Raw genomic sequence first — 26,909 nt, 5'->3', positions numbered from 1 at the left:
CCCCCAGTCATATTTTCATTTTGTTAATTTCTTTCTTTTAGAACTGCTGACCGTGATTGAGAATCCAGATGGCTTCCTTCAAGAAACGTTCAGTGCCTATTCCAAGTAGCAACGTTAATTAAAAGAAATTCCAAACCTTTTTCAAGTACATCGCCAAATAATGTGAAATTGCTTTTTTTTTTTAGTTTTAGTTTTCAAACTATTAAACTATTAATGATCTGAAGATTAGAATTTTCTTTCTGGTAGATAACACTATGTTTGTCATAGTAAATATCTTTTTATTTCATTTTTCTTTAATATTTTGGTAAGCAACTGCTATGATTACTACTTTAAATGGCTAAATTCGCTATTAGTAAATGTAACCAAATAAATCCTGTGAGAAATCACGGTACTGAATTATTATTGTCTTAATTACCTCTTTTACTCAATAATGAAAATCAGAGAACTATTTAGTTTTTGAATGTAGGGCACTGTTATTTTAACCCTAAACCCTAACCCTCCCCACCCGTACAAACAACCCCTCCCCACAGAGTACGAAATGTTTCCTTAACAACTATGACATCATCACCATACTTCCGATACGTTCTTGGCCGACTATAACAACCTCTTACTTCCTTCGGTCAAGCTTCCTGATCTGCCGAAATCTCCGGCATAGTCTTATATGCTTCACGCTGCCATACTGCGCTTTAGCCCTGCGTTTGGAGGCAAATGAGGTGTCGTGAAGCTTGTGAAAATGTACCAGCGAAAAATAAAAACCTCTTTGCAAATATTCTCGATTCTGATTGGCTATAAAATTTTCTCAGATCGGCTGGAGCTGCCAACACGAGTGAAAAATTTCTGCGCATGCTCTGAATCCATATGCAAATTAGTCAAAATATTTAACTTCGACTTTCAAACATGCTTGATAAATTGGAGTTCACAAAATGCCAAGCTTGAAACTTTAGGCTAATTCTTTCATATTGTGTTTGTTAATACAGCATCTTGGTCTGACATAAGTATGCTCTTGAACTTTTTTGTATACTTGGAGAAAACAAACATTTATTTTCTCACTCAAACTCTTTAAAGTTCTTAGAAAACGTGCTGAAATGCACGCATGCGCAAGCGTTTTACTCTAGCATCGGAGCGAGTATGCGCATGCGTTGTAGATCTGTATTTCGAAGCGCGTAGATTTGAAAACAGGAAAACGTGCTCTTTTAGATCTTCTTAAAAGACACTTTTACTGATCTGAATTATCCTATCTGTGCCAAAGTATAACAGTATAGTATGCAAGCATAAAATATTTGGTAATTAAGAGTAAAATAAGTCTATTAAGGAATGGAATTCTGCGAGGAAGACGTGGAATATCTTCGATACTTCAAAGTAGCTCTGGTAAGTTGAGGTCTTCAACTAATCCTTCTCTCCCTTAACATATTACCAATCTTAATGCCCGATATTTGATTCTGTGAGTTAGAAGCTTGCTAATATAAGTTTTCCTTTCGAAAGGCAATAGCAATTATCAGGCAAAAATCGGAAAACCTTACAGCAAAACAATACACCGAAAAACTGTTTGCAATACTAAGAGAAAAAGAACAAAATTCTAATCAAAAGGTAAGGAAATTACTACTACAAACATAACATATTTGTCAGTTATTAGTTGACTATTAGTATTAAACAAATTGAACCTTTCTTTCAGGTTCAGCACCTCCAGTCCGAACTTTTCCAAACAAAACAAACATTAATTCAGTCACAGTCATTAGTATCTAGAGTTGAAGTCGATGCTCATAACGAACCAGATGAGACAAAACCTAATACTGATGATGAAGTGGACAATATCTTACTCACCCCTCCCGCCTCTTCTGAAGACAATAAGACAAACAAAGAAAGTTCTCATTTGCTGAGAAACGCTCAGTTTTTAAAAAGCGGTAACTATACAATAGCTTAATCCTTCGTCATAATGGAATGAATTTGTTTATTACCGTTGTCTGAATGAAGAATGTATTTTGAATTCAAGGTGACTGACTACTTTTGGAAAACAATTTAAACTTTATTTTAAACTTCGATTTTCCGAATTAAGAATTTAATGCTGATTCCAAATCTGGAAAGAAAAATTGGGTGTCCCGAGCTTGTTTTCGAGATAATCAGCATTTAATGGAAGCCTACGCGCGAGCTTTTGAAGCAAAACTTGCTCCACCGGAAGTGATTCATAAGATAATAGTTAGTCAAGGCTAGTCAATCATTCTACAATAATACATGGATATTTTTGACAAAAAGACAAAGAGATACATTGATTTGTCATATTTTGTAGTTTCGGTGCTCTTAAAAAATCTCATAAAGTCGAGCAAAAATACCTACAAAAATCTATTTTTTCATATGTTACTGATATCAACTTTTTCTAAAATGTTGATATAACCTAGATTTTTAGTTTTGCCCTGTTGAAGCTCAAAACGCGTATGGTTCCGTTCAATAAAATCTTGTAGATTTTTCAGCGGTTTTTGAGCGCGCGCACATCGTGGACAGTCACCTTAATTTCATTCCTTTTTTACGGCTTTTTTAGTGTCTTTTATGTGTAAGAAGCCCTACAAACTATTCTCTGTTTTTGCTGGCGATGATGTCATAGTTGTCAAGGAAACACTGTTACAAATAATCAAAAGTAAGTTTTTAAGCATTACTGACACTTAATCATCGAAGATCAGAAGTATTATTATAAGAGCTGATCTGCATGAGCATTTACGATGGCAAGCCATTGTAAACCACATACAGATTGGACTCAAATATTGCTTATCAACTGCCATGGTGTATACCAAATTTCGTTTTCTAGTAGCTAGAGCATGTAAATGTCTGTCATCACTAGGGCTGCATCTGCTAGCATTTTATCTTACTTATCGTTGTTCTCCAAAGACATCTTTCTTTTGTCTGTATTTTTCTTCTAGTTGGGAAAGGTTTATCTTCCACCACTTAGTCTCTAGAAACTGATTACCTGATCGATCTAATCAATATCATAACCCTGCTTTCGTTAACAGTGTTAACACAAGACTCTGGAAGTAAGATCATGGCACTACCTCAAAATATTCTACAGGCATGTGCTGATGGGATCATAGGTTGGTGTACACTATTTTACTAGTTCGATTGCAGAAATATAGTGGTGTCCTGATAAGCTATTGACTGTAAAAAAAAATCAACTAATGTTTACTCTTTATTTGAAAAAAGATATTTTAGAGTGCCCAGGTCTCAAAAATTACCAATCTGAGCTGAAGGTCCCAACACTAATCCTTGTGGAACACCTGATTCAAATGATAATGAAAGTCAATGTAAATACACACCAGGTAGATAGTAAACAAATAAGTGGCATTTTCCTACGTATTTCACATCATTTGACATATTTGGATTAGTTTTCTTATTGTTATTACATTCAATTGTCTTTTATCAGTTAAAAGACAAGATATCAAAGATCCTAGTTATTTTTGGCTGCACCCCCAGCCTTAGGAATGAGATCCTAACCAAGTTAGCAACAAGTATTCTAGATGTTTCTTCAAAACTTCGTCAAATCACTCAAGGTAAAAAAGCCTGTAACTAGCAAAACGAGTGCAACGTGATAAATAAATGATAAGAATGATAATATTATTTATAATTTATATAGGCTGTGCAGATATATATAAATCCCTCTGAGCTTTACAATAATAATAAAAAGAAGAAAAATGAAATCATGCAGCAACCAAAGCAGACCCCCACCCCCACCCCCCACACATGCAAAGGAAATTTATGCTTTCTTATGAGCAAAACTGGTTGACACACCCTGACTCGATCTATAAATCTACCTTTATAACAGTTTTAAGAAGAAGAATAAAAAATAACCTATAGAATGCAAATTGTCACTATTGGCATTGTCTGGATTCGTTCCTTCTGATCATTAACAGGTTTAAAGATTAATATTGGGCACACTGCATACATAAAATATCCCTCCTCACGAATGGCATTCTCGCCTTGCCTTTCCTTGTCTAGCGGCTTCGTGGGGAGGGATTTTTTAAGGCTATTTTTAACTGTATGTAACAGGGGAAAAAGATGTCAGTGTGTAGATATTTTAAGTGCCTATATTATACTAGAGATATTTTAGCTTAAGCATTCGTATGTTATCGTTTCAAAACATTCAATACTCGTCAAAATCAACTGAGTTATTAAAACGCGCGGATGTTTTATATTTCTAAGATGCTTTCCTTCCGTTAGAGTGTTAAATATCAATACCCTCTGGTATTCACTTTGACAAACACTGCCTCCACATTAATTCATATCCTACGTGATGGATATCTGTATTGGTATTGATGCGTTCTGGTTATCCGCTATAGGTCGATGTTCGATAAGGACATTTGCCTCTGAGTATCACAGTATCTACCATGTACTCTGGGCTATCGAGACGATTCTAACAAGAACATTATCCATTGTGCCCCGCCCTGGAACCGGTAAGTAAAACCTATAATGAACATCTTGTGGATAAGCATCAGTTGTAAATCACACATTTAGAGTCTTAATGTCAAGCTATATCGACGAGTATTACCTATGTTATCGAAGGGCTTTTAATATGATAAGCTATTGATTCATATAGGTAAAACTGCTGATGAAGAAGAAAACGCAAGCGCTTGCTGTGCAGTTGTACATTGATACATTTGACGACGCTAACACAATTTGACGAAATGAAAAGTGCGCGCAACCCGCAACCAATCAGAGCGAAATTCTTTTATTATTTATTAAGAGGAAATTTGATAATGGCCAAAAGCGCCAAAAACTAGACCTTCGTATGAGTTTTGATCCCAATTTTCTAAGCTTTTTTTCTTTCCCACATGTACTTATTAATACTATCAACCTTCTATATACTCAGTTTTCCTTTTCAGCTATTAAATAGTCCCACCCCTAAGCCTTTTTTCTTTCCCACATGTACTTAGTAATACTATCAACCTTCTATATACTCAGTTTTCCTTTTCAGTTATTAAATAGTCCCACCCCTAAGCCTTTTTCTTTCCCACGTGTACTTATTAATACTATCAACCTTCTATATACTCATCTTTGTTTTAGTTTCGTTCCTGTAATTACCTTGTCAGCTTTTAATCGAGTAATAACTTTAAATCCACTCTCATCCATTTTTGCATTTATTTCATTTCTATTTTCAATTAATTTGTTTTCTAGTTAAGGATGAATTAATAATGATAATGGAAGAGAGCCTGCTTCATGTCTCAAGATCATTTCCTGTATACGCTTGTTATGTTTGGAGGATTCAAGCTTTTCTGAACTAAGGTAACGTCTTTTGAACAAGACTATATTCGTCACTGATTATCATGGAAGATTACTTGGAATTGAAGTTGATTTCTCTTGATCGTGGCATAGTAAACGTACATACCTTCCCCAATGAACGAAAATTGCCCTTTAGTTCAAATGTGGGTCCGTAAGAGAGGTGAAGGATTTGGTTTTGATATATAGTCATACAAAATGTATTGACATAATTCCGAAGGTCGTGGGTTCGATTCCCAGCGAGGTCGGAAATTAATTTTTCCGAATTTATTTCCAAGGGTCTTTCACCCGGAATAACCTCGTTCCCAAGCACTATAACTTATCTATATTTCTATATAATGCATAGTTCTATCTTTTCCGTTTCGGGGCTCTATATTACCATTTGAAAGGTGGTTTCTACTAGAAATCGCAAGCCGATATGAAAAGCACAAAGTCTTGTTTCTCATTTAGACGTAAGGGCGTCATTTAACTGAGTTAGATGCTAGCTAATAAATTCAAAAAATTACTGAGAAGTAAAAAAGCGCACTCGATGATCTCTTAATTGACGTATTTCGCCTGACCACGCCTGTGGACGCAAAAACAATTTGTGACGCATGTTTTTTATTACAAGTTCTCGAATGTCTGACAGATACCTGACCTTAATCCCTAGTTATTGAGACAAATGCTTCGAAAAATAACCCATTTCCAAAAGCCGGCGACTACTTTTAATCTGAGTGAAATAGAAGCTTTTAGTTGACACTGGAAAACATCATTTTCCCTCTGTCTATCTCTGTCTGTCTGTCTTTTCCGCCAATCAATATTTGGAAAATTTCACGTTTTCTTTTTCTTTTTATGCTACTTAAATAGCTATTGTTTCGTTTTTGTTTAAAGTGTCGCTTCCTGATTTACAGTAATACTTTTTTGATGTTTTAAAGCCGTTTAATGAAGTTGGATTCATTTGAATTTACACGAGTTAGAAACGACAATATGCCCGCACTCAGATTTGCACGAAAACCTTCATGTGGCATTTTTATCAAACCTTAACATGCGCTCAGAAATTTCTTAATCGTAAATGTTCAATTGATGGGTTTTAACGCCAGATAAAAATACATGGTCAACCAGTATTATAAGGTCTAAGATATTTCTAATATTTCCTGATATTACAGAGCGAATTGTGAAATTGTACCACTGTACAGGATTAGGAATTAAGACTTTTTACGCACGACAGATATCTAAACGTCACAGACATGTCATGCGATATTAGAAATACGAATAAAAGTAATATGTTTTCACTAAATATTGTTTAAATGGATAAAAAAGCTTTAGGCTAGATGGCTAGACAGGGTATTCAGGAGCCTCTCTACAAACATGTTATTTTGGACTCAAAGCTGACACTACCAAGCTTCTCAGCAACTATTGTTGTATTACCTATCAGCTACAAGCACCTAGCTTCCTTTTAATTAATTACTTAAAAATTATTTGTTTATTCATCTATTGAATATTGTGATGCTTAATATAATGAGCTAGTTTACGTGTGATATATGAGGTATATTTAAGATTGTATTGCGTGCTTATAATGTAAACAGTTTTGAAGGAAACCCCAAAATTAATTCCAATTTTTCTTTCTTTTTCTTTCTTTTCTTTCTTTTTTTCTTTCTTGTCCTTCTTATTGCCTAGACTTTGGAAATACGAACAACCTCTGAATAAAAGAAAAGGTATATCACGTAATGGAGATGTAGATGGTCTTTTTATCAGTGCCGTCGTATGTTCGTGTTTGCAACTGAGAATATTAAACAAGTTCTAGCACTTGAGGCACTCTATCTTTGAAATTCAATATTAAAGGATTCTATTTCCTCTTTATATGTTTAAAAAAATATTATCCGTCGTATTCCTACAAAATCAGTGCAAAATAGCATTTGTCTTTATACATTGTTCTCTTGTCGAGGTTTATGACAAATGGTTATCTCTATCAGGAGGTCTAAGTAGATAGTAGATAGCTTAATGCAACACTCGTTTGGTCGTTTATTTACTAGACTATATAGAAAGGCTTTCTTGATTTTTGTTCTCATCAATAATCATGAACAATTCGTTCATTGATAATCATCGGCAACGAATCCCTCGATCGAAATACAAGTTACAACAACAACCATTTGAGTGTTGAAGACCTTTGGAGAAACCCATTTGATTGTTGGAAGAAACCCATTCTACTGTCAAGTTAAAGAAGCCGTTCGATTTCCTAGCCGAAACCTCTAGCCCGAAGAAAGCCATTTGGGTGGCGGCGGAAAGAAAATTATTTATCTATTAAAGAAAGCGTTTGGGTGGTGATTCAAAGAAATCCATTTGGATGTAGAGGAAGGAGATTTGGTTGCTGAAGAGACAAAAAAAACGTATAAAAACGTATTGGTTTTAATGACATTTTCAGGTAAGTACTACAGAGCTTGCTTTCTGTTACGGTAGATACCGTTTTTAATTTTGTTTCGCTTCGATTCTATTTATAGAAAAAAGATATTAAATTTGCAATCAATTAGAGATTTAAAGTCAGTAACAAGGTGAGTTAATTTTGTTATATTTCTATCCTTCTCTGTTTCTATTTTTGATGCAATTGGGTCCACTAAGCACTAACGCTGGTTGAAAGAACACTGAATAACGAAGAACGACATTTTTAAGATCATGCTCTTATGTCAAATCACTGGTTTCTCCGCATTTCATCTGCCTCTGTTCATGATGTATTTTTCTGGCCTTCACATAATTTTGTGTTCGATTTTCAAGATAACTAACCTTCTCCCCATTTTATATATTTTTTGTTCCTAATTTGTTACCAAAATGTACGTAGAATAATTGGCATTCAGTCTTGTTTCAGCTTTTCATTTTTTGAATACAAATGGCTTATATAACTTTCTATTTCATATTTATTCTTATCTGTTTATTCTCTACTGAAATAACTAGCTCTTGCCGATATGATATAATAAACGATCAGGATGTCAGTGACGTGTAGATCGTGTAAAGACTTGACCCGACGTGTTGGCTTTGCTGTGCAAACATTTGCTGTTCGTTAACACTTGCAGGCGCCGCTCGTAAAACACTGACTACCCACTTGAACGTTGTGCTCGTCATTAAACCATATTAATTGTTAAATATTAATTTTCATTATTCAATTAATTTGTATTTTTGGATAAAACTCTCTGATTTCTTGGAAGGCGAGGAAATATGTCCAATATCTGACAAATTCATTTGATTAACATGACAGATGGTTACTTGCAGTGGAGAATAATCCACTTATTTCAGCAATACAACAAGGGATTTACATTCATAACCTCTACTTTACCCAGCCTTATGTTTCGCCTAGTTTCCAGGGGCTTTTCGGCTTTCATCATACGGAAATCCCTGGAACGAACCAATCACAGACGAGTAGTTTACAAATCATTATTAAATCGGGGTGTTTGTTGCAGTAAATGCTATTAATAACGACATTTACCATCACACAGTAACACAGGTGAATAAGGTCATCTTATTTAAATGACAGGGCTTCAACTTGGATTCTAATCCACTACATTCAAAGAAAGAAGAACAACGAAGGTAACAAAATACGCATGCGCTAAAGTCTTACCAAATTAATTATTGTTGATGTGTTTTAGTGTTGTTTGTGTGTGTGTGTGTGTTTTTTTTTTTTTTTTTTGTTTTTTTGTTTTTTTTTTTTTTTGGTTTTTTTGAATTTTTTTATTTTTTTGTTTTTTTTTTTTGTTTTTTTGTTTTTTGACTTTTTTTTTTTGTTTTTTTTTTTTTTTTGTTGAAATTCTGAATAGAACAGCGCAAGCGCAGAAAAACGAGCTAGCTAAATTCAAAGCTTAAGAGCGATATTCGTATTTAGGGGAAGAAAACATCATAGATTCCACCATCCACTTCTTTAGATCTTTAGATTGTGCTGAAAATTGTGTTTAAATATAAATAAATATAGTTGTCAAGTAACTGCGTTGGTAAAAATGGAAATCAATAACGGAACTGATCTCGGAATATCTTGGTCTCCATCTTCCAGAACGTTCAGACAAACACTCTAGGTCTATAAATTGACACGTGTTTTGTTTTTCCTTTAATGAAAGATAATTTAATAGGCAAAAACATAATGTCTTTCATTCAAATTATTCAGGATCTAATCGACCTACAATATGTGTAAGAACATTTATCATTCAGAGTTTTGAGAACAGAAAAGAATTGAATGGATTGCAAGAGTATTATTTGGCACACATTGCAACCTTTTTTCTTTATTTCTGATATATTGTGAATATTGTTGTCAGTGACGGGACTGATAGCCTTATAGTTTGCGCTTTGTAAATGGATTGCTAATGTACAGACGGTTCCTGCACTTTTCTCCTGCTACAATAACATTATGATCCTGTTTACTCCATGGTATGTCAGTGTTTGGGGTCTGTATCGTTATTTATAACAGTTACTTACCAGTTTTGCTTTTTTCTTCAATAAGTGTGTTATCAATTATATTACTGAATTTGTCGGTGACTTTTTCTTCCCCCCGCACCTTTGGGGGGATTTTAAAGCCTAAAAGTTGGTTAATTGAATTGTTTTCCATCGATATAAAATATTTTTTTGTGCTTTTACTAAAACAAAGTTATGAGTATCATGGTTTATTCACTACTCTTAGGTGATTCGTCAGTTCTACTTCCAGCAAACTTAAATACTATTTTAGGTGTTATTTAAGTAACACTGATCTTATGATAATTTTGTTCGAGCGAGATGTCAACAAAATATATTCAAACTCATCAGTTTCCATTAAAGTTTTTAGTGGTTGAGTGCTCTATAGTTCTTGTTACTCGATTCTACATCTTCACGACCATTTTCCTTCATTTCATTTATTATAGCTTTAAAAGTACTTGAAGTACATCATTAGTTGGTTCATGTAATAAGACTAGACCAAGGAAAAGCCATCTTGTTAATTTGAACAAAAAAGTAAGTTCTTCTCAGGCCGAACGAAAAAAACGGCCAAGTTTTAGTTGAGCCGTGATGATGCCTAAAGCTACATTATCCTCAATTCCATAGATGTTTTAAAAAACCTTTCAAGTGTTTTTTTTGCTCTTAGCTTTGATAAGCCTTCCAGAAGACCATGTGTATAGTGTTGCTCTAACCTTATCTTGATTCAATACACGATAGACTAAATCTCTTCTTACTAATCTTAGGGATATTTATTTCCATTCACCTTTTTGCATCTTTATGACATGATAACAACTCTGTTTTCATTGGTATTTGTCTTTCAATGCATAGATAACATATTTTTTTAAACATGTACTCGGTCTTCTTAACATCAATTACTTGTAGTCTCATCTTACATTATCTTTTTTTATAATTTGTTAACAACTATTTTCTTAATCTTTTTTACGATGCTGGGCCGGCCTGAGGCGGCGGGCGACCGACGGCCTGAGGACGGCGAAGGAGGAAGGAGGAAGGAAGGAAGGAAGGAGGGAGGAGGACGGAAGGAAGGAAGGAGGACAAGGAAGGAGGAAGGAGGAAGGAAGGAAGGGACCGGACAGTGAAGGGGAGAGGAGACGTCCGGAGGAAGGGCGAAGGAGGATAAGCTACCAAGGACGGAGGGGGGGGTCGGGCACGGAGGAGAAGTTTCAGTCGTTCAGGTCCTGTGGTCCTTTCTAGTTCCTCGGGAGGTAAGGAGGCCCGTGCCTTCTTATTCGCATCTCTTCTTCTTTTTTTCGTTCCCTTCTTTTTCTTCCTTTCCTTTCCTTCCTTCCTTTCTTCCTTCCTTCTTCCTTCCTTCCTTTCTTTTCTTTCTTCCTTTCCTTTCTTCCTTCCTCTTCTTCCTCTTCCTTTCTTTTCTTTTCTCCTCCTTCTTTCTTTTTTTCCTTCCTCCCTTCCTTCCTTCTTCTTTCTCCTTCCATATCCTATCCTGGTCTAAATTCTCCTTCTATTCCTATCGGCTTTCTTTTCTTTCTTCCTTCCTTAATTCCTTCCTTCCTTCCTTCTTATTCTTGATAACTGATGGCGTGACCTAAGGCTGGTGATCTCTTAGAAACAGTTGATGGGTTTAATGTGGTACAACAAGTATAGGAACAATGACATCATCTGTGCTTTAAGTGCTCTTAAATAAGGATATATATAGCACAAGCAATGCCGAAACATGTCAACATTATAAATATTATTATATATATCTATATATCTAGTCTCGTGCTCTTTCTACCTTTAAAATTGTTTATTCCTTGAAGAAGCAGTTTGTTTCTTATATTGAACTTTGTTTTTCCTAAAATACTTTTACTTTCTTAGTTCCTAGGGTGTTTCTCTCGTATTTATTTCATTATTATATACCAAACCTTTTTGATTGACTTTTTAAATACCAGCTGCGCAGATAGCTTGCTTCAATTCTAGTCGAACATCTTTCAAATGAACTGATGGAAATCATGAGAAAACATATCCCACTGAGCTGGGATTGAAAGTTAAATATCAAAAATAGCTAGACTGATATTATTATATGAATATCTGACAAAGTAGATAATTGTACAGGTGTAGAGATTAATCTAAAGGATCAAAACAGTTGATCAGTGAAATAAGGCATCTATACTAATATTTAAATTCGTGTTGGACTCAACATACTGACCCTTACTGAGTAAAAATAGATATATTATTTTTGAATGATTTTGCGCGAGCGTGCCTCTGTCCTCTGATATAAACACGGGCAGCCAGCCAATCAGCGCACATTATATTTCAAATATTTTATAAATATATTTATAGTATGTTTATAACACTGCACTATGTTGCAGATTCTATAACTCACGTATCTCAATCTGACATACATAATTTTATTTCAACATAAGATATTAATCTCGCCCACTTCAAAAGTTTGAAAGCCGAATTGTAGATGATTCGCACGCAAATAAAGAATCTGTTCAAACTTAGAACAATTTACATTTTCAGGTTTCTGAATACCTCACAAACGGTTTTCATTCATTAGTTTCGTCGAGGGTTGTCAAATCCAATAACTGATCATACCAGATCTCATTGAATATGCTTCACGCATACTTCATACCTGTAAATCAGACCTTCAAATCTCGGCTATCTCACAAGGGAAACCGTTCTTTTCCTGTTTGAGTTTTTCAAATGATTTGCGCGGGGCCACAATTCTCGTCCTACGCAATTTCGATGGGTGTTTTTATTCCACATATATATATGTACATTTATGTGTTATTTGGACTTTATCTTGGTCGCTCTGTTTTTTCCACTAGAAACAAAAAAATTACTTCAGTTCTTTATTATTTAGTACATTTATAAGCATTGCATGTTTTATAATTTCATCATGGTAATTGTTTTCGACTTCATTACAATTCAATTCATTCTGACGTCATTTCCAAACCACAGCTTGGTTGAAAAGCTGAGCTGATCTTGATTTGAACCCAAAGCTTAGAGCCTGAGCCATAGCTAACACGGTAAGTATATTATAAACTGAATATACGACTGGACTCGGTGTATTCCTAATTTTGTTTATTCAATTCCTTTAAAATCATTTGATGTTTAGTTCTATACTCAATCTTACAAGGTAAAGAGCTGCCAGACGATATCTAAGTAAGACTGTTTTTACTTTACTTGCTAAAAGTATTAGCCCTGCTTTCTTTTCCTGACGTTCTGAGAAAAACGATAAACGAGGCGGGTTGTTAAGGATTTTTTTTTTCCGCTTAACTTTCATTTTATTATGGCTCGTTCCGAGAACTGGCTGAATTTGCTGATTACATACTCGATAGTTTTCTTTCATCCCTCCATCCATCTTGTTTAAGTATCCTTCCATTCGATTTTCATTGTTCGCCCTGAAAATGGTTCTTCAGCGGCCTTGTTTTACCCAATTCGTTCAAAGTGCGTGCATGTTTCATACCGTCGTGCATTTTAATATTATTTTCTCGGATCTTCGCCTCAGTGTCACCTGCTTACGACAGTAGGTTCCATTGCCATATATTGATATACTTATTTATAATCGGCTTGAAATACTTCCTTGCGCTTTTTTGATTCAGCTAAACAATTCATAAATAATTACTTTTAACACTTATTGACTGGGACCGAGGGAAACAGTGTGTTTTGTGATCCCGAGACGGCGATGTTTTACGAGACGAAGCCGAGGGACCACAAAACACACTGCTTTCCCGAGGTTCAAGTCAATAATTGTTTTGTTATATACCAAGTGTCAAAGAAAAAAAAAGCAGTTATTTGATTTTTTGATTAAAGCCGTTACAGGGAAAACATCGAAACTTGTTAACGTTCACGTGATACCCTCTAACCCAATTAGAGTACAAGAAAAATGGACTTCGGTCCATTAGGTTGCTCTAAGCATAGAATTCGATCACTTGGGGAGTGTTGTAGAGCAGCACCTACAACGTTTTAGTGCACTAAAGTGAGCTCGTTCTGCTTTTCCCGTGACATCTGCAGTACTTCTACATGTAGATATAGAAACCAAATTCTCAAGTGGAAGAGCTGTTTGTTATGTAGCCACATAATTGGGCCATCTCACTAAGGAGTATAAGGTTTAATTAATCCTTTCGTAATTATACAAAGGATAATCTGGGTACCAGACTTCCACGGAACTTCTCCTTCCAGCAGTCTGGGAGCGAAGTTGATTAGATAAATCAACAGATAAGAAATATCTTTGCTATTAGACACAGGCAAAAGTACTCGTGTACACGCTAGTTGTCTTTAAATGGTTATTGTGTTCTCTTTTATTCCTCTAATATTTTATGAGAGCAAGACTTAAGACCTGTCTTCCAATACAATTTGATTGGTTAATTCAAATAGAGGAATTCCAGCTGGCCAACTGCTTTGTAATTGGTTGATTCCATTCCAGTTGCTACTGTTTTCTGATTGGTTGATTCAAGTTGCTACTGCATGTTTTCTTCGTGGATTTCAGTTTGGTCTTTTTTGTTTTGTTGTTGTTGTTGTTTTTTTCCCCTGCTTTCTGATTCGTTGATGATAATAAATGATTCTGTGGTCGTCCACTCCGCGGAGCAGGGACAAGTGACGCATTTTCAAGGAGAACTGACGTCATCCAAAGAACACTCTACATTTTTGTCCTTTTTCCCGCCTTTTATTCCATTTAAAAAGGTGACGTCAGTTCAAAGTCATTATGAACTTATCATCAATTGGCTTACGATAATTTGATCGGGACGCAAATCAAGATCGACATAAATGACGCTTTTTATGCTAAACTGGAAATCACAGAACAATCAATTGAAAACATATATTTTAGCTAACTGCGTTTGTTTGGATTTAACCATATCGTTCAACAATACATGCTGTGTTTTGGCACTAGCTCTTAAATATTAAAAATGACTACGATAAAAACATATACTTCATGGACCGCTTATTGACCATTAAGGAAATATTATCATAATAGGATTGATGCTTTATTCTGATCGAGTGATTTAGTCGTCAAACAAGATAAATTAATTGTCCTATTGTGTCCGTCACGTTCCGGCTAGTCGCAAGTGTGCGGGTAATCACTGCTAACATTACTACGTACGGAAGCTCTTAATGTTATCTCACACTCCAAACGACGATGACATCGTGTGATACTAACGGAAGCATTTTAATGCTGTCCAACCAATAAATATAGCTCGTTGCAGCATTTTTGTTCGCGTTAATGAATGTTTAAGGTAGTATCCACAGCTATATGAAGCCGACGTAATAACTACATTTTACCTATTAATACAAAAATACAAAAAGGTAAGAATATCGGTTCTTTTCGTTAGTATCTTTTTATCATAGTTTTTTGCGTGTTGTAAGATATATAGCCTCGTTATTAACAAGACCATTCTTGGGCATTTCAAGTTCTGCAGACAGTAACTAAATACTGAATATTTTTCAGTCTTTACAATCTATTTATATATACATATATGTACATCAATTCGCTCTATCTTTTCAGTCGCGAGAGTGTCACTATCCTTATTCTTCATCCTCTGAGCTTTTTTCAGTAACAGGTTTTTTCCTTTTTTTGCTCCAAAAATCTCAGCCATTGAATTTTCGAACATATACTCTAATTTTTTTTAAACCATTCAATTTTGTTAATAATGAGTGATATAGGATCAATTAAGTCATTTTAAATGCTAGCATTAATGTAAGCCTTATCTACAAATACCATTCTATATTACCGACCGGAAACCGAATTCTGATTTAAAAACACAGCAACATTTTTACTTCAGATATATTAATTTTTGTGTGTTATTATTAAGGAAATTTCTCCGGCTACAGATATAGTCTATACTATTGAACAGCATAATATGGAGTCTATGTAACCGATGACCAAAACCCAGAGAATCGTAGCTGTTACTTTCGATTGCGAGCCTTGAAGCACAGCTTTGACAAAATTGCTTGAACGAATAAATTTACTAAACAGCTGTTTTCGTTCTACGTCAAGGCTGATTACTGTATTTTCTACATGCATTATGTCTTGTCTAGTTCAATTTGGTAGCCAGTCGAGGGTTAGTAAAACGAACTTGAAAAATCCAAAGTCATGCTTTCGCCGCACGTTCACGGTAGCATGCATAAAGATTGATTGAGTTTCACATTTCATTTTACCTTTTATTTATCTATATTTTATTTCGCCTCTTACTTGACGTTTTTTCACAGACTTTAATTCTTAAAATTCGTTTATCCAAGCGTGTCTCACGTTTGCAGCGACATAAACCTAATTACTGGCTTATTAACAATATCAGCTCTTGTGGCAATGTCCACTAATGCTCGTAAGATTAAATTGCTATCAAGCTTACATTACGACGCCTTTACTAATGAAGATGCCTTCAAACCCGATGCTATCGTCGCGCAGAACTAGTCAAATCGGTACTGTTTAGCTGAAACAATAGGCTAGGCACCTTAAATAGTATCGTATTTTACATTTACTTTAACTATGCGTTTGATTGGATAAACCATCTATTATATTCCATCTATTTATATCACCCTGTCTTCGACTTTTGTTCACTAGATTAATTAATAATCGGCTTACTTACCAAGCTACGTTACTGATTGGCTGATTGACTGTCACGTCAGATTCCATGTAATTGAATGAATGAATGAATGAAAACCTTTATCTAAACAGGGTATTCCCTTCACTAATTATATTACTGCTATAATATTACATATATATATATATATATATATATATATATATATATATATATTACAACTCTTAATACATATTAAGATGATTTTAACTAGAAAACATATTTACAATTATGAAAACTATAACTAAAACTAAACTAATAAGACACTAGGCTACGTTACTGATTGGCTGATTGACTGTCGAATCTAAGTATACTACAACAATATCTCTGTGAATCAAATACCAAGATTCTATCGTGACACGGGCTGTCCATATTGGGGGTATTCAGTTCATCCATTACCTGTCAATAGACCTCTTCGGCTTGGTGTAATATTTTCCAATTTCAGATCACGTATCATTCCCTTGAGAATAAGATTATTTGTTTGAGTTGTATCCATATTCATGTGTTTTCTCATGTGCCACCGAAGAAATGATACTCTAGGGAATGACATGTGGTCTGAAATGGGAAAACATTACGTCAGAGCCGAAGAGGTCTACTATCTATACTGACGTGAACCTTTATCTTCAAAAACCATTAGTACCGAGACGAAATTGCTTAATGGTATCACGTAATATATCACGTTATAAATATACCTTGTAATAACAGACATCTTTTTATATTCACATGTAATCATTAAAATGCTGATGCTGTATTTAGTGTTAACGGTGAGAAGCGTATCAAAAATCCAACCAGTGGTTAAAATGGCACAACGTTTGTTTAAATCAGGAACCGTATTGTTAAAAAAAGAACTAATACATTTACATGTGTACGATACCCAATTGTTTTTAACGAAAGTAAAAGGAATACAATAGAGTTTGATCGAGTTTTTTTTATTTCATTTTCATGATATCTGTCAAACATGTTTCACAAGCACCGGATTACAGGTTCTAGTAATCAAAATCTCAAGTACAGAATCATCGACTTTTAATTAAAATAGTTGTTTTGTTTGCCAAGTCTAGATTTTATAAAACTGCAAGGAAGTCGTTTTGAAAAAGAAATGCCACGGTAACTAATAAAAAATAGCCTTGAGGAATGCCAAAAATGCATATTATATTGGGCTCAGTAACCAAACAAAGTATATTTGTTTCAATGGAGTACTTTTTGGAGGAAAACCATATGTTCATCTGTGCTAAGAAATAAGCTTTTGACAAACAATGATACATCTATTCTTTCCTATCCGGAGTAATTTCTTTGCTTTCTTTACCTGACCGACTATTTTCAAGGTAATACGCTTTAAATTATCGGTAAAGCATCTGGGATTTCTCTATTCATCTTTTTTTATTTTCATGGTTTCACTGTAGTATGGAATATGTTTGTCTTTCGCAGAAGCGATTTACATGTAGTTCATAAAATACGCGAGTATTTTGGTGCATTTTGAAACAATCGAATTTTTAGAAATTCGTTTAATTTTTTCTGCTTTGCGCGTTCTTTTTCACGATAAAAAAAAGCTTTTCGTCGTGTTTTCCCCAAACTGTCAACAGCAAATCACTATAAAACTTATTTCAGTTTTCAAATGCTAAAATAATTCAGAGAAATAGTCATAGATGACATGTTTGTTGCACATGCGTGGTTCTATCTAGGCATTACTTAAACGAGATGATGAAGCAACTGATTTCTTCTGTCAGCTGAGGCAAAAACATTCGTCAAAAAGACTCTTTTACTTCATGCGTCAATTTGTTTATTGCCAAGTAAGTCATGTTATGCATCAAAGATTTTTATTCATTGAACATGTCTGTGTCCATTCACCGACAATTCTTCTGGAATTATTAGATTTTTTCACTCTTCTCTTTTTTCTTTCTTCACTCGAAAAATGTTCAAGGCAGTGCGAGTTCGCCGAACACGAGATAACGAAGAATCTAACTCTAAAAAATGTTTAAGGCAGTGCGAATTCGCCGAACACGAGATAACGAAGAATCTAACTCTAAAAAAATGTTCAAGGCAGTGCGAATTCGCCGAATACGAGATAACGAAGAATCTAACTCAAAAATTTCTCTTCTATTCTCTCTCTCTTTCTCTATTGATCTTTATTCCTTTTTTTATGGCATTCCTTAATTCTTTCTTTCTTTCTTTCTTTCTTTCTTTCTTTCTTTCTTTCTTTCTTTCTTTCTTTCATCTTTCGACTTAGTTTTTTCATTTATTCATTTTATAACTTTTTTGAAATTCAAGTACTACAAAATTCCTTTTATCCTCGATTGTGTAGGTCGAGCAAACTACTTCTGCCTCAGGGTCTACATTAGTTTAAAAAAATGAAGGTTTTTTCTCATTCAGTTTATTGTGTATTCATTAGATGCTGATATGATGTGAATCCATTCAGTATGTAGACATTACATCGATTGTTGTTGATATTTCTGAATGAAAAAAATCAATTATTTGCTTTTTGTATTTTGTTTCCCATTTCACTTCCCATTTAGTTCCCCAGTATCTGTTTAATATGAAATATAATATTTAATGCCAATATACCGCTTTGAACGAAACGTTGACAACAATTCTTTAAATAAAAACTGTTGCTCCAGAAATAGCAACAATCAATAAATTGGTCCCATTTAATTCACGTTGTTTCTAAAATAAAGGTATTTCAAAAAGCTCATTATAAAATTTAATATATTCTTTAAGATAACAGGCCACGTAGGGTATTCATAATTTGATAGCGAGAAAAAATAACGAGACAAGATTTCACAACTACAGAAAATGGAAGACATCTATTATCACATTCGCTGCAATGACCATTTCTTGAACGTTCATCTGAGCAAGATAACTTCTTGGCAATTCTGGGGTTTTATGTTGAAAACCGTTGGTTTGAGAGTTATCAAGTGCATATAAGCCCTAGTTCAGTACTTTCAGTAATTATTCTACATGAAGTGAATAGCAATAGTAATGGTACAATATTTTTTCATTTGAGGGTGGCGTCTTTAAGTTATAAAGGTTTATACCTTCAATATTTTAAAGGCTGTGACGTCATTGTAGGCATTTGGGTGTATTTGTGGGAACTAGTAATACCACAGGGATCCTAATTTAGATATAATTGTGAAAATAAAATCGTAAAAATTAAATAATTATTTTTAAATCGAGGTCAAGATAATGTCCTCCTTTTTACGAAAGAGTAAAAAAAATCGATAAAAAAATGCACTAGAACATTTTTTTTCGCGCGCGCCTTTGGCAGTCCCTATGTAATTGCCCTATGGTATCTAATGTCGTTAATATGTATATATACTCTTAAGAGTAATACTAAATGATGGCCTGTATGTGGAAACGACTTTACAATAGCCTTCATGACTAAAATAATAATGCTCTTTGAATTCTGTTTGTGTGAACCAATCCTTCAAAGACGTCTCACAGTCATTAACATATTAGAAGTAAAAACTAAAGTATAAGTATAAACACAAGGCGCAACACTCGATTCAAGAAATATTGCATTGATACTGAAAGTATTGAACTAGGGTTTATATGCACTTTAACGATTACACAATATAGCATACTAAGTATAGCACTACTTTAGAACAGATCACGCGATGTTTGTTTGTTTGTTTGCTCAGTGTTGTTCATGAACATTCGTAAAAGGTGAAGGGCTAGAGACTTTCTCCAACAATAAAGACCAGTTTACATAAAGGTACGATGATTACACACAGCGTTAGGTTCGCTTTCATATACTATAAATCAATTATTGGAAAAGCCTCACTTTGACCTGCCAGAATGTCACTTAGGGGGTTTCAATTTCGTCTGCACTGAAGCTGCAATTCTATTGGATAAGCTTTTTTATTGTCAGTTAACTATGCAAAATGATGTACGAGGCACACACCGACGCTAAACTGGAAACAGAGACCAAAGATTCCTTTCCCTTCCAAACGTTACCATGTCATCCCTTGCATGATGTACTTTTTACTGAGCTAAAGCAGAATAAATGACCCGGTGCTTCACAGGAAATATGAAACCCTTTACATCTCAAGTAACACCAAGGAAGGAATCGATTTTGTTACAGGATTACCAACCAAAGATTGTTACTGAATAAAGCGCTTTATAACCTCACCAGGAGTTCTAAATGTTTCGATACAATTACCATGAACCCAATCAAACATGTATCAATTTAAAGGCTCTGTATATTAAGGTCACTGCTCATTCACAACCGCCATGTTAATTCATAATATAGCTAGGTTATTTGTGGATTAGGTGGAGAATCAATATTATTGGGTCATGGAAGGGGCTGTTGAAACACAGGGTCGTCCTTTATTGACGTAATGATATTGATAAGTACCTTTTACCTCCAAATCGTTCAGTTTGTTTCGTTATGTGCGAAGGCGACCGACAGCTGTGAAAAAAAGCACGTTTATGAAATGTTGAGCAGAGAATCCCTTGACGGATTTCAAACAGATTGGGTCCCCAACAAAGGTTAGACTAAGTTAGTGTTGGCAGAAAATTCCCTTTATTCGTCTTCAGATTCGAACACAAACCCTTTGCCCGACTAAAGCTAAACTCTAAGCACGATTATACAGAATTTCAAAGGTCTTTAAATAACGGTCGAGTTGTGTAATGACTTTACTCTATAGGCTCCGGTGTGAATGGCAATGATAATTCATACTCTAACTTTACACCATCAGTTCATATTCTTTTCTAATTTACAAACTAGGCATGAGCTTCGTCGGTGCAATATACCGGTATATACAATATCGATGAATGAATACTGTAAAGCAAAAAAGTAATTTGTAATTGTTTTCTTAATTTTTCGTTCTTTATTTAAAGGAGATTTTTATTTTCTTCCTTGGTATGCGCCATTAGCTTCAATCGTTTATATTCTTAACACGAATCAAAGATGGGTTTAGGTTTCGCGGCACCTTTGATCGTTTTGATCTGAAAAATAGCGATACGAGGCTAAAAGGACCTTGATGACTTGATCACTTCCGTGAGGGCATCAATTATGAAAGTTATCAAATACAAATTCCACTCTATCTTCGTAAATCAGTCATTACATGATGTCTCGATATTTCATTTTAATCTATTTTTATAGCTTATTTTGAACTGTAAAAGTTAGTCGAGTTCAAAAATACCGCAAAATTGTTGAGATATATGTTTAGTTCTAGAAAAGTCCATCTAATTTTTAATGATTTGTAAGAGTAAATGTTACTTGTGGGCATACAACTTGATTATACACGTAATATTTCTTTATATATATACACTTGATTGCAGAAAGGTCGTAGTATACATTTACACATATATCTAATGAGATGCCTGATATCAAATGAGATGCAGAACGTAAAACATGCTTAAATACGATTGCTGAGCCACTGCATTTTGTGCAAAATATTTTTTTATCTTGACTTTGTGCAATACTATGTCTCTGATACAATAGAAGATAAATAAGACCAAATAAGTTACTTTTTAAGTTTTGCATCTCATTTGATATCTTGCATCTCATTAGATATATGTATAAATTTATACTACAACCTTTTTGCAATCAAGTGCATATATATATATATATATATATACACACCTAACCAAACCAATTATGTAACTTCAGATATATATATATATATATATCTCGAGATACGAAACAATAGAGGAACAAAAGACATATATATATATATGTAAAATTGCAGAAATGTTTTGGTTAGGTATATATTTAGGTATATATTATATATATATGATATATTTATATGATATATATATGATTTGTAAATAAATATTACCTTGTTTAAACCTTGTATATACATTTTAGTCGCCGAAACTTACACTAAATAACCCTTCTTAACTAACCTGTTTTAGTAAGAGTTCGAGTAATGTTCGAGGTTAGATACAAAGTGAAAGAAGTCGCCTGTCTCAGTCCCGACGAGGGCCATATGCTGAATGTCATGTATTACTCCAATATATAGATAAGGGTTATAATTGACGAACTACGTGTATAGTGTCACCTTTGTGGTTCGGGGATCTGTGATAATGATTTCCAACATTTTTAGACATTATGTTTTCCTATTCCATGCCGCATGTCATTTTCTTTATCATTGTTTCTTTCTTTACCGGTAATCCCTAAACGATTTCTTACTGCTAACCCCAATAATATGAAAATACTGATTTAAAGAATCTTATTACCAGATTAACAAATGGAAGTCAATTTTCTATGGGTCTGTACTGTAATCGAACATGAAATGACGTCAAAAAATGATCCTAACTCAAGTGGAACCACGAGCGCAGCTAGTGGTTTCACTGCAAAGTTTGGGTCATTTTTGACGTCATTTCATGTTCGATTACAGTACAGACCCATAGAAAGACTTCGATTTGTTAATTTTGCCAAAGCAAAGTCGAAAAAAATGAACAAAAAGACAAGTAAATAGTTTGAAAAAGCAGTTGCATCCACTCGCTCAGTGCGCGCGTGACGGATGTCGTAAGCACAAGCAGGTCTAGCCTCTAATCGACAATGGTTCTAAGCCAATCAGCGCGCGAGAAATTTCCAAGTTATGGTAAAAAAAGTTTTTCCCTGCGCCGATATCTGGTGGACCAGATTATTAAGTATCGAAAATGTGTTTGTTTGTTTTTTTCAGACAAAATGTACTTGTTTGCGTGTATCTTTTCATTTGTCATGGTTCCTTCTATGCGTGGTAGCTCAACGACACCATTACATATAACAACGACCACAGCAATTAACACCACCAACACCTCGACCGCACAGCCTAACTCTACCATCAGTACCATAGTCTGTGTGAAGCCATGTTCTTGCTATGTGAACAAAAATAATTTGATAACAATTCGTTGTCAACTTGATCACCTTCCACGTCGATGGGCGTTGCCCACAAAATTCAAGTCTTTGTAAGTTTTATTTGCATACATTCTAGTTAACATAATTGTAATTTCTATTACAAATCTACATTTGCCTAGATTTATGCCGGTTTTGTTAATTTTCTTTCAGGGATCTTTCTAACAACAATCTGACAGCAGTTCCTTCTAACTTCTTCAAAAAGCAAAACCTTTCTCATCTTCTTTCATTGTGAGTAAATTCGTTCATTTCAGCTGGTTCTCCTTTCTTTCTACAGACGTTAACTTCATCATATCTTATTAACACTTAAAGGTCTTTACAAAGAAATCCCATCAAACTGATCGAAGAAGATGCATTCATGGGACTTGAGAGTTTGCAATGGCTGTAAGTTGTAATTTAATATCACTGACAATCCTATTCACTCTAGATGCACACTTACCAATCAGTGACGGATAACAACCTCGATGTTGCGCCCTCATTCAGCCTCACGAACCATGGTTTTCATGTCCAAACTTGTTTACATTTTTCGCTTGTTTTCTTTTTCAGAGATCTCAGCTTCATTAGCCTCCAAGAATGGAAGGGTAATATCAGTAGATCCATCCCCTCCCTAAGGTATTTAGATGTCACAGGCAACTCCCCCTGGCTTCCAAGCGATAACGTGTTTGCCGTACATTCCATTCGTGTAATTAAGGGGGTAACCTGGAGTTCCAGTTGCTACAACTGTACGCTGACCAACGTCCTGCATATGGGCAACACCACTGAAATCATGCCACCGGGACCCGGAGGACCCGGGGGAAATGGTTTTAATAGCTCTTTCATTCAACCTACACCCGACTTCAATCAAGGTAACATGACAGGATTACCCGGGCCAGGAGGTCCTGGAATTACCCCGGGTAACTCACAATCAAATGAAATGGCAAACACATTCTTGAACAAGAAGGGATTCTTTCCATCTTGTAATGAAGTTCCAATGGGGCACTTGTGTATGGCGACTAGTTTTAACTTCCCAAGTGATAATCCACTAGTACTCCCCGGTAAACTCTTCTATGTAGCATATGTGCTAGGAGCTTTAGCTATAATCCTAAATTTCTCCATCATATTCATTTATCTTTACTCAACGTCTATGCGTAAGATTAACTCTATGCTCTTGATATCAAACATGGCGTTTTGTGACGTGTTAGTCGGTGTATATGCCATTATAATCGCTGAAATGAATATATTTAATGGGCTGTTAAATCGAAAGCCTGAAGAGAAACTTTTGACTACATGGAAAATTGATAGACTGTGTATTGTGGCGGGCGTACTGTTCACCTTGGGACAAGTAGTTGCAGTGATCACTGCTCTTTTGCTGACAGTTGACAAGTTTCTATCCATAGTCTACTGCATGGATCCGAATCGTAAACTCAGTCGTCGATTGTCGTTTTTAGTGTTAATACTTTGCTGGGTTGGGGCTTTTATTTACGCGCTTACCCCTCTGTTTCCTACATCCTCTAACATAGTGTACTCCCCCACCTTACTGTGTACTCTGCCTGTGACTGAGGTGAAAGACAGTGTAATCAGCTTTGGCTTACTTGTTGCTCTTTACCTCGCTAATATTCCCTTCTATGGTAAGATATTTTTGTTTGTACGTCGCTCGAGTGTTCGCATGGGTGTTCGCAGAGATGCTGTTCTTGCTAAGAAAATATCGCTGTTAATATTCACTAACATGATTTTCTTTGCTATTCCCATGATCATTATAGTAGTATTCAGCTATGTATTCAAAACTCACTATAAAATTGAAATACGAGATAACAGCGCAGCAACTTGGCGCTATGTCATTTATTATTGGATGCCAGTTTTCTGTCTCTGTATCAACTCCTGTTTGAATCCTTTCTTGTGCGCCTATCGTCAGCGGCAGTTTCGACGGGAGGTCAAAAAATGCGCACGCAATTGTTTCTTAAACAATTTGTGCAAAGCTTTCACGACATTTAGGTCTGATAGCTCAGTGAGAACATCCCAGCCAACTCGAGTAGAAATGTATAAATTAAGTAACATGGAGTCGCAAGCACCATAATCGTATACTTCCTTGCGATTGGGGTATTTGTAAACCATTCACAAGACAGGAGTAAGGGGGATCTCTAAGGTGATATTCAAGGAAGGCTAGTGACGATCCAGTGTTGCGGGTCATCTTCCGTCATTTTATCAAATCCCACAATCCATTAGACCACAAGGTCTTGTTGCGTGTCATCTCCCACAACCCTTTGGATCACGAGGTCGTTTCCAGTCTTCCTTTGGACTCCATTACTCCATTGTCTTTTACTGATCCATGTAAGGTTATTCTTGACTGGTATGGACATGTCCAGTATATATGTCAAGTATATGTCCAGTTATAATCTCAAGTACTTGGACATTTTAGATCCAACATGTCCAGTATATATTATATTTTACCACAAATTGTTAATTTCTCGCGCGCTGATTGGCTAATTTGCAACATCGATAAGAGGACAGACAAATAAGCTGACATCAACGAGCGCACGCTCTTTCCGTTGGTGTTTTTGATCACTAAAAAAACCTCGGAAAAATGCATGTTAGTGAATTTTTTGTGTGGTAAAAAACAAATCGAGGTTCCTTTTCTATGGTCTGTACTCTTATCGAACATGGAATGACGTCAGCATATGATCCAAACTCAAGTGGAACCACGAGCGCAGCGAATGATAAACTTGAAGTACATGGAAACTTTAGATCCAACATGTACAATATATTTTATCTCAAGGTCCTCAACCAAATGATATAACATAGGCCTTTTTTGAGACATGTTATAATGCCATGCATTATGGTATATCTTGGGTATCATTGTTTTATTTATCATAGCTTGTGTTAAGTTTTAAATCGTCTTGTTTGACTAATACCCGCTCGTCAAACAAGTTCTAATTGTGCATGAGTAATAGTCAAAAGAAAACAATAGAAAACGTAGAAGCTCTTTCTACTTTCTGCGTGCGTGTTGCACGACAAGTTCCACTATTTTGTTAGTCGTAATACCGTATCTTTAGGATACTTAGTATGGTGATTGGGCCTTTTATATTGGTTAAACTCAAACATGAACCATTCAATGAAGCGAGGTTCGTACCCTGCATCAGTAGTCTTGGAATGCATCGAGTACTGATGAATAATGAACAAATTATGAACCCATGTAAAGAAAGGTGTAATATAATAGCCGGTGTTAGAATAAGAGGGTTGCCATTAGGTTGGCTAGTCAATCAAAGATCACGTCACAGTGCGTCTACCTATCTCTTTAATAAACAGCTTAGCTTTATTATTATTGTCCTAACAAGTGTAATACCTTATTGTCCAGTATGATATTTTAAACTGTTTTATAGCTGTAAGGATAATATTAAATATATTTAGATATTACAGTTCTGTAAAAATACTTGTATGGTGTAAATATCATTTACGGGCTCAATCACACTTGGACGCAACGTCTTTCCCGTCATTCTCTTGATCATTATTTCTCTGTCCACCATTAGCGTTTCAGAGCTTCGTTTCGCATAACAAATGTTATACTTGAGGGAAAACATTACGTCCAAGTGGAGTTACTATCATTATACGTCACTTCCTGTAATATCCGTGTTTTGACTTGGGAAGGGGGGGGGGGGGGGGGGCAACTGACATTAGGAAGCTTGAGGGATCTTGGAGGTATCTTGATTTCTGGTTTCAGATCCTAGAAATAGAGGCTTTGTACCATCACGTGATGGCAGCCATGACAGGAGGCAGGAACAATTGAATCTGGTCTGATCTGATTTACATGAAAAAGAAATCAGTTTCCCAGGGGAGAACGACTCTATTGTCCCAGCCTCCTTTCATGGCTGCCA

The 26,909-nt window shown here is 35.2% G+C and overlaps 2 protein-coding genes across 10 annotated transcripts in view; both read left to right on the top strand.

Moving 5' to 3' along the window:
* Nucleotides 1–396, top strand: part of LOC116290180 (E3 ubiquitin-protein ligase UBR4) — a 72,095-nt gene extending 71,699 nt beyond the window's left edge. For all 5 annotated transcript variants that reach the window (XM_089024832.1, XM_089024834.1, XM_089024835.1 and 2 more), the window contains exon 107: nt 42–396. In XM_089024832.1, coding sequence (XP_088880958.1) covers nt 42–109 — 68 coding nt within the window. In that variant the 3' untranslated portion in view covers nt 110–396. The remainder of the gene's footprint in view (nt 1–41) is intronic.
* A 6,787-nt stretch (nt 397–7,183) lies between these two features.
* On the top strand, nt 7,184–26,679 carry LOC116290181 (uncharacterized). 5 transcript variants are annotated; one of them, XM_031697177.1, is made up of 7 exons: nt 7,184–7,657; nt 7,734–7,784; nt 8,759–8,811; nt 22,850–23,114; nt 23,215–23,292; nt 23,374–23,445; nt 23,608–26,679. In XM_031697177.1, exons 4-7 carry the CDS (start codon nt 22,855–22,857, stop codon nt 25,112–25,114), a joined length of 1,917 nt encoding a protein of 638 aa, XP_031553037.1. In that variant the 5' UTR covers nt 7,184–7,657; nt 7,734–7,784; nt 8,759–8,811; nt 22,850–22,854; the 3' UTR covers nt 25,115–26,679. The 5 variants fall into 5 exon arrangements, with proteins under 5 accessions (XP_031553037.1, XP_031553038.1, XP_031553036.1 ...); XM_031697178.2 differs by lacking the exons at nt 7,184–7,657; nt 7,734–7,784 and having other exon boundaries at nt 8,702–8,811; XM_031697176.2 differs by lacking the exons at nt 7,184–7,657; nt 7,734–7,784; nt 8,759–8,811 and adding an exon at nt 14,786–14,949.
* Nucleotides 26,680–26,909: the final 230 nt, after the last annotated feature.

Source organism: Actinia tenebrosa, unplaced genomic scaffold (genome assembly GCF_029948245.1).
Source record: "Actinia tenebrosa isolate PJP-AT-01 unplaced genomic scaffold, QUT_ActTen_1.0 PGA_scaffold9__36_contigs__length_13948895, whole genome shotgun sequence".
Taxonomy (NCBI): Eukaryota; Metazoa; Cnidaria; class Anthozoa; order Actiniaria; family Actiniidae; genus Actinia; species Actinia tenebrosa.
The sequence above is the reverse complement of the archived record's forward strand: the minus strand, read 5'-3'. Positions and strand labels throughout refer to the sequence as shown.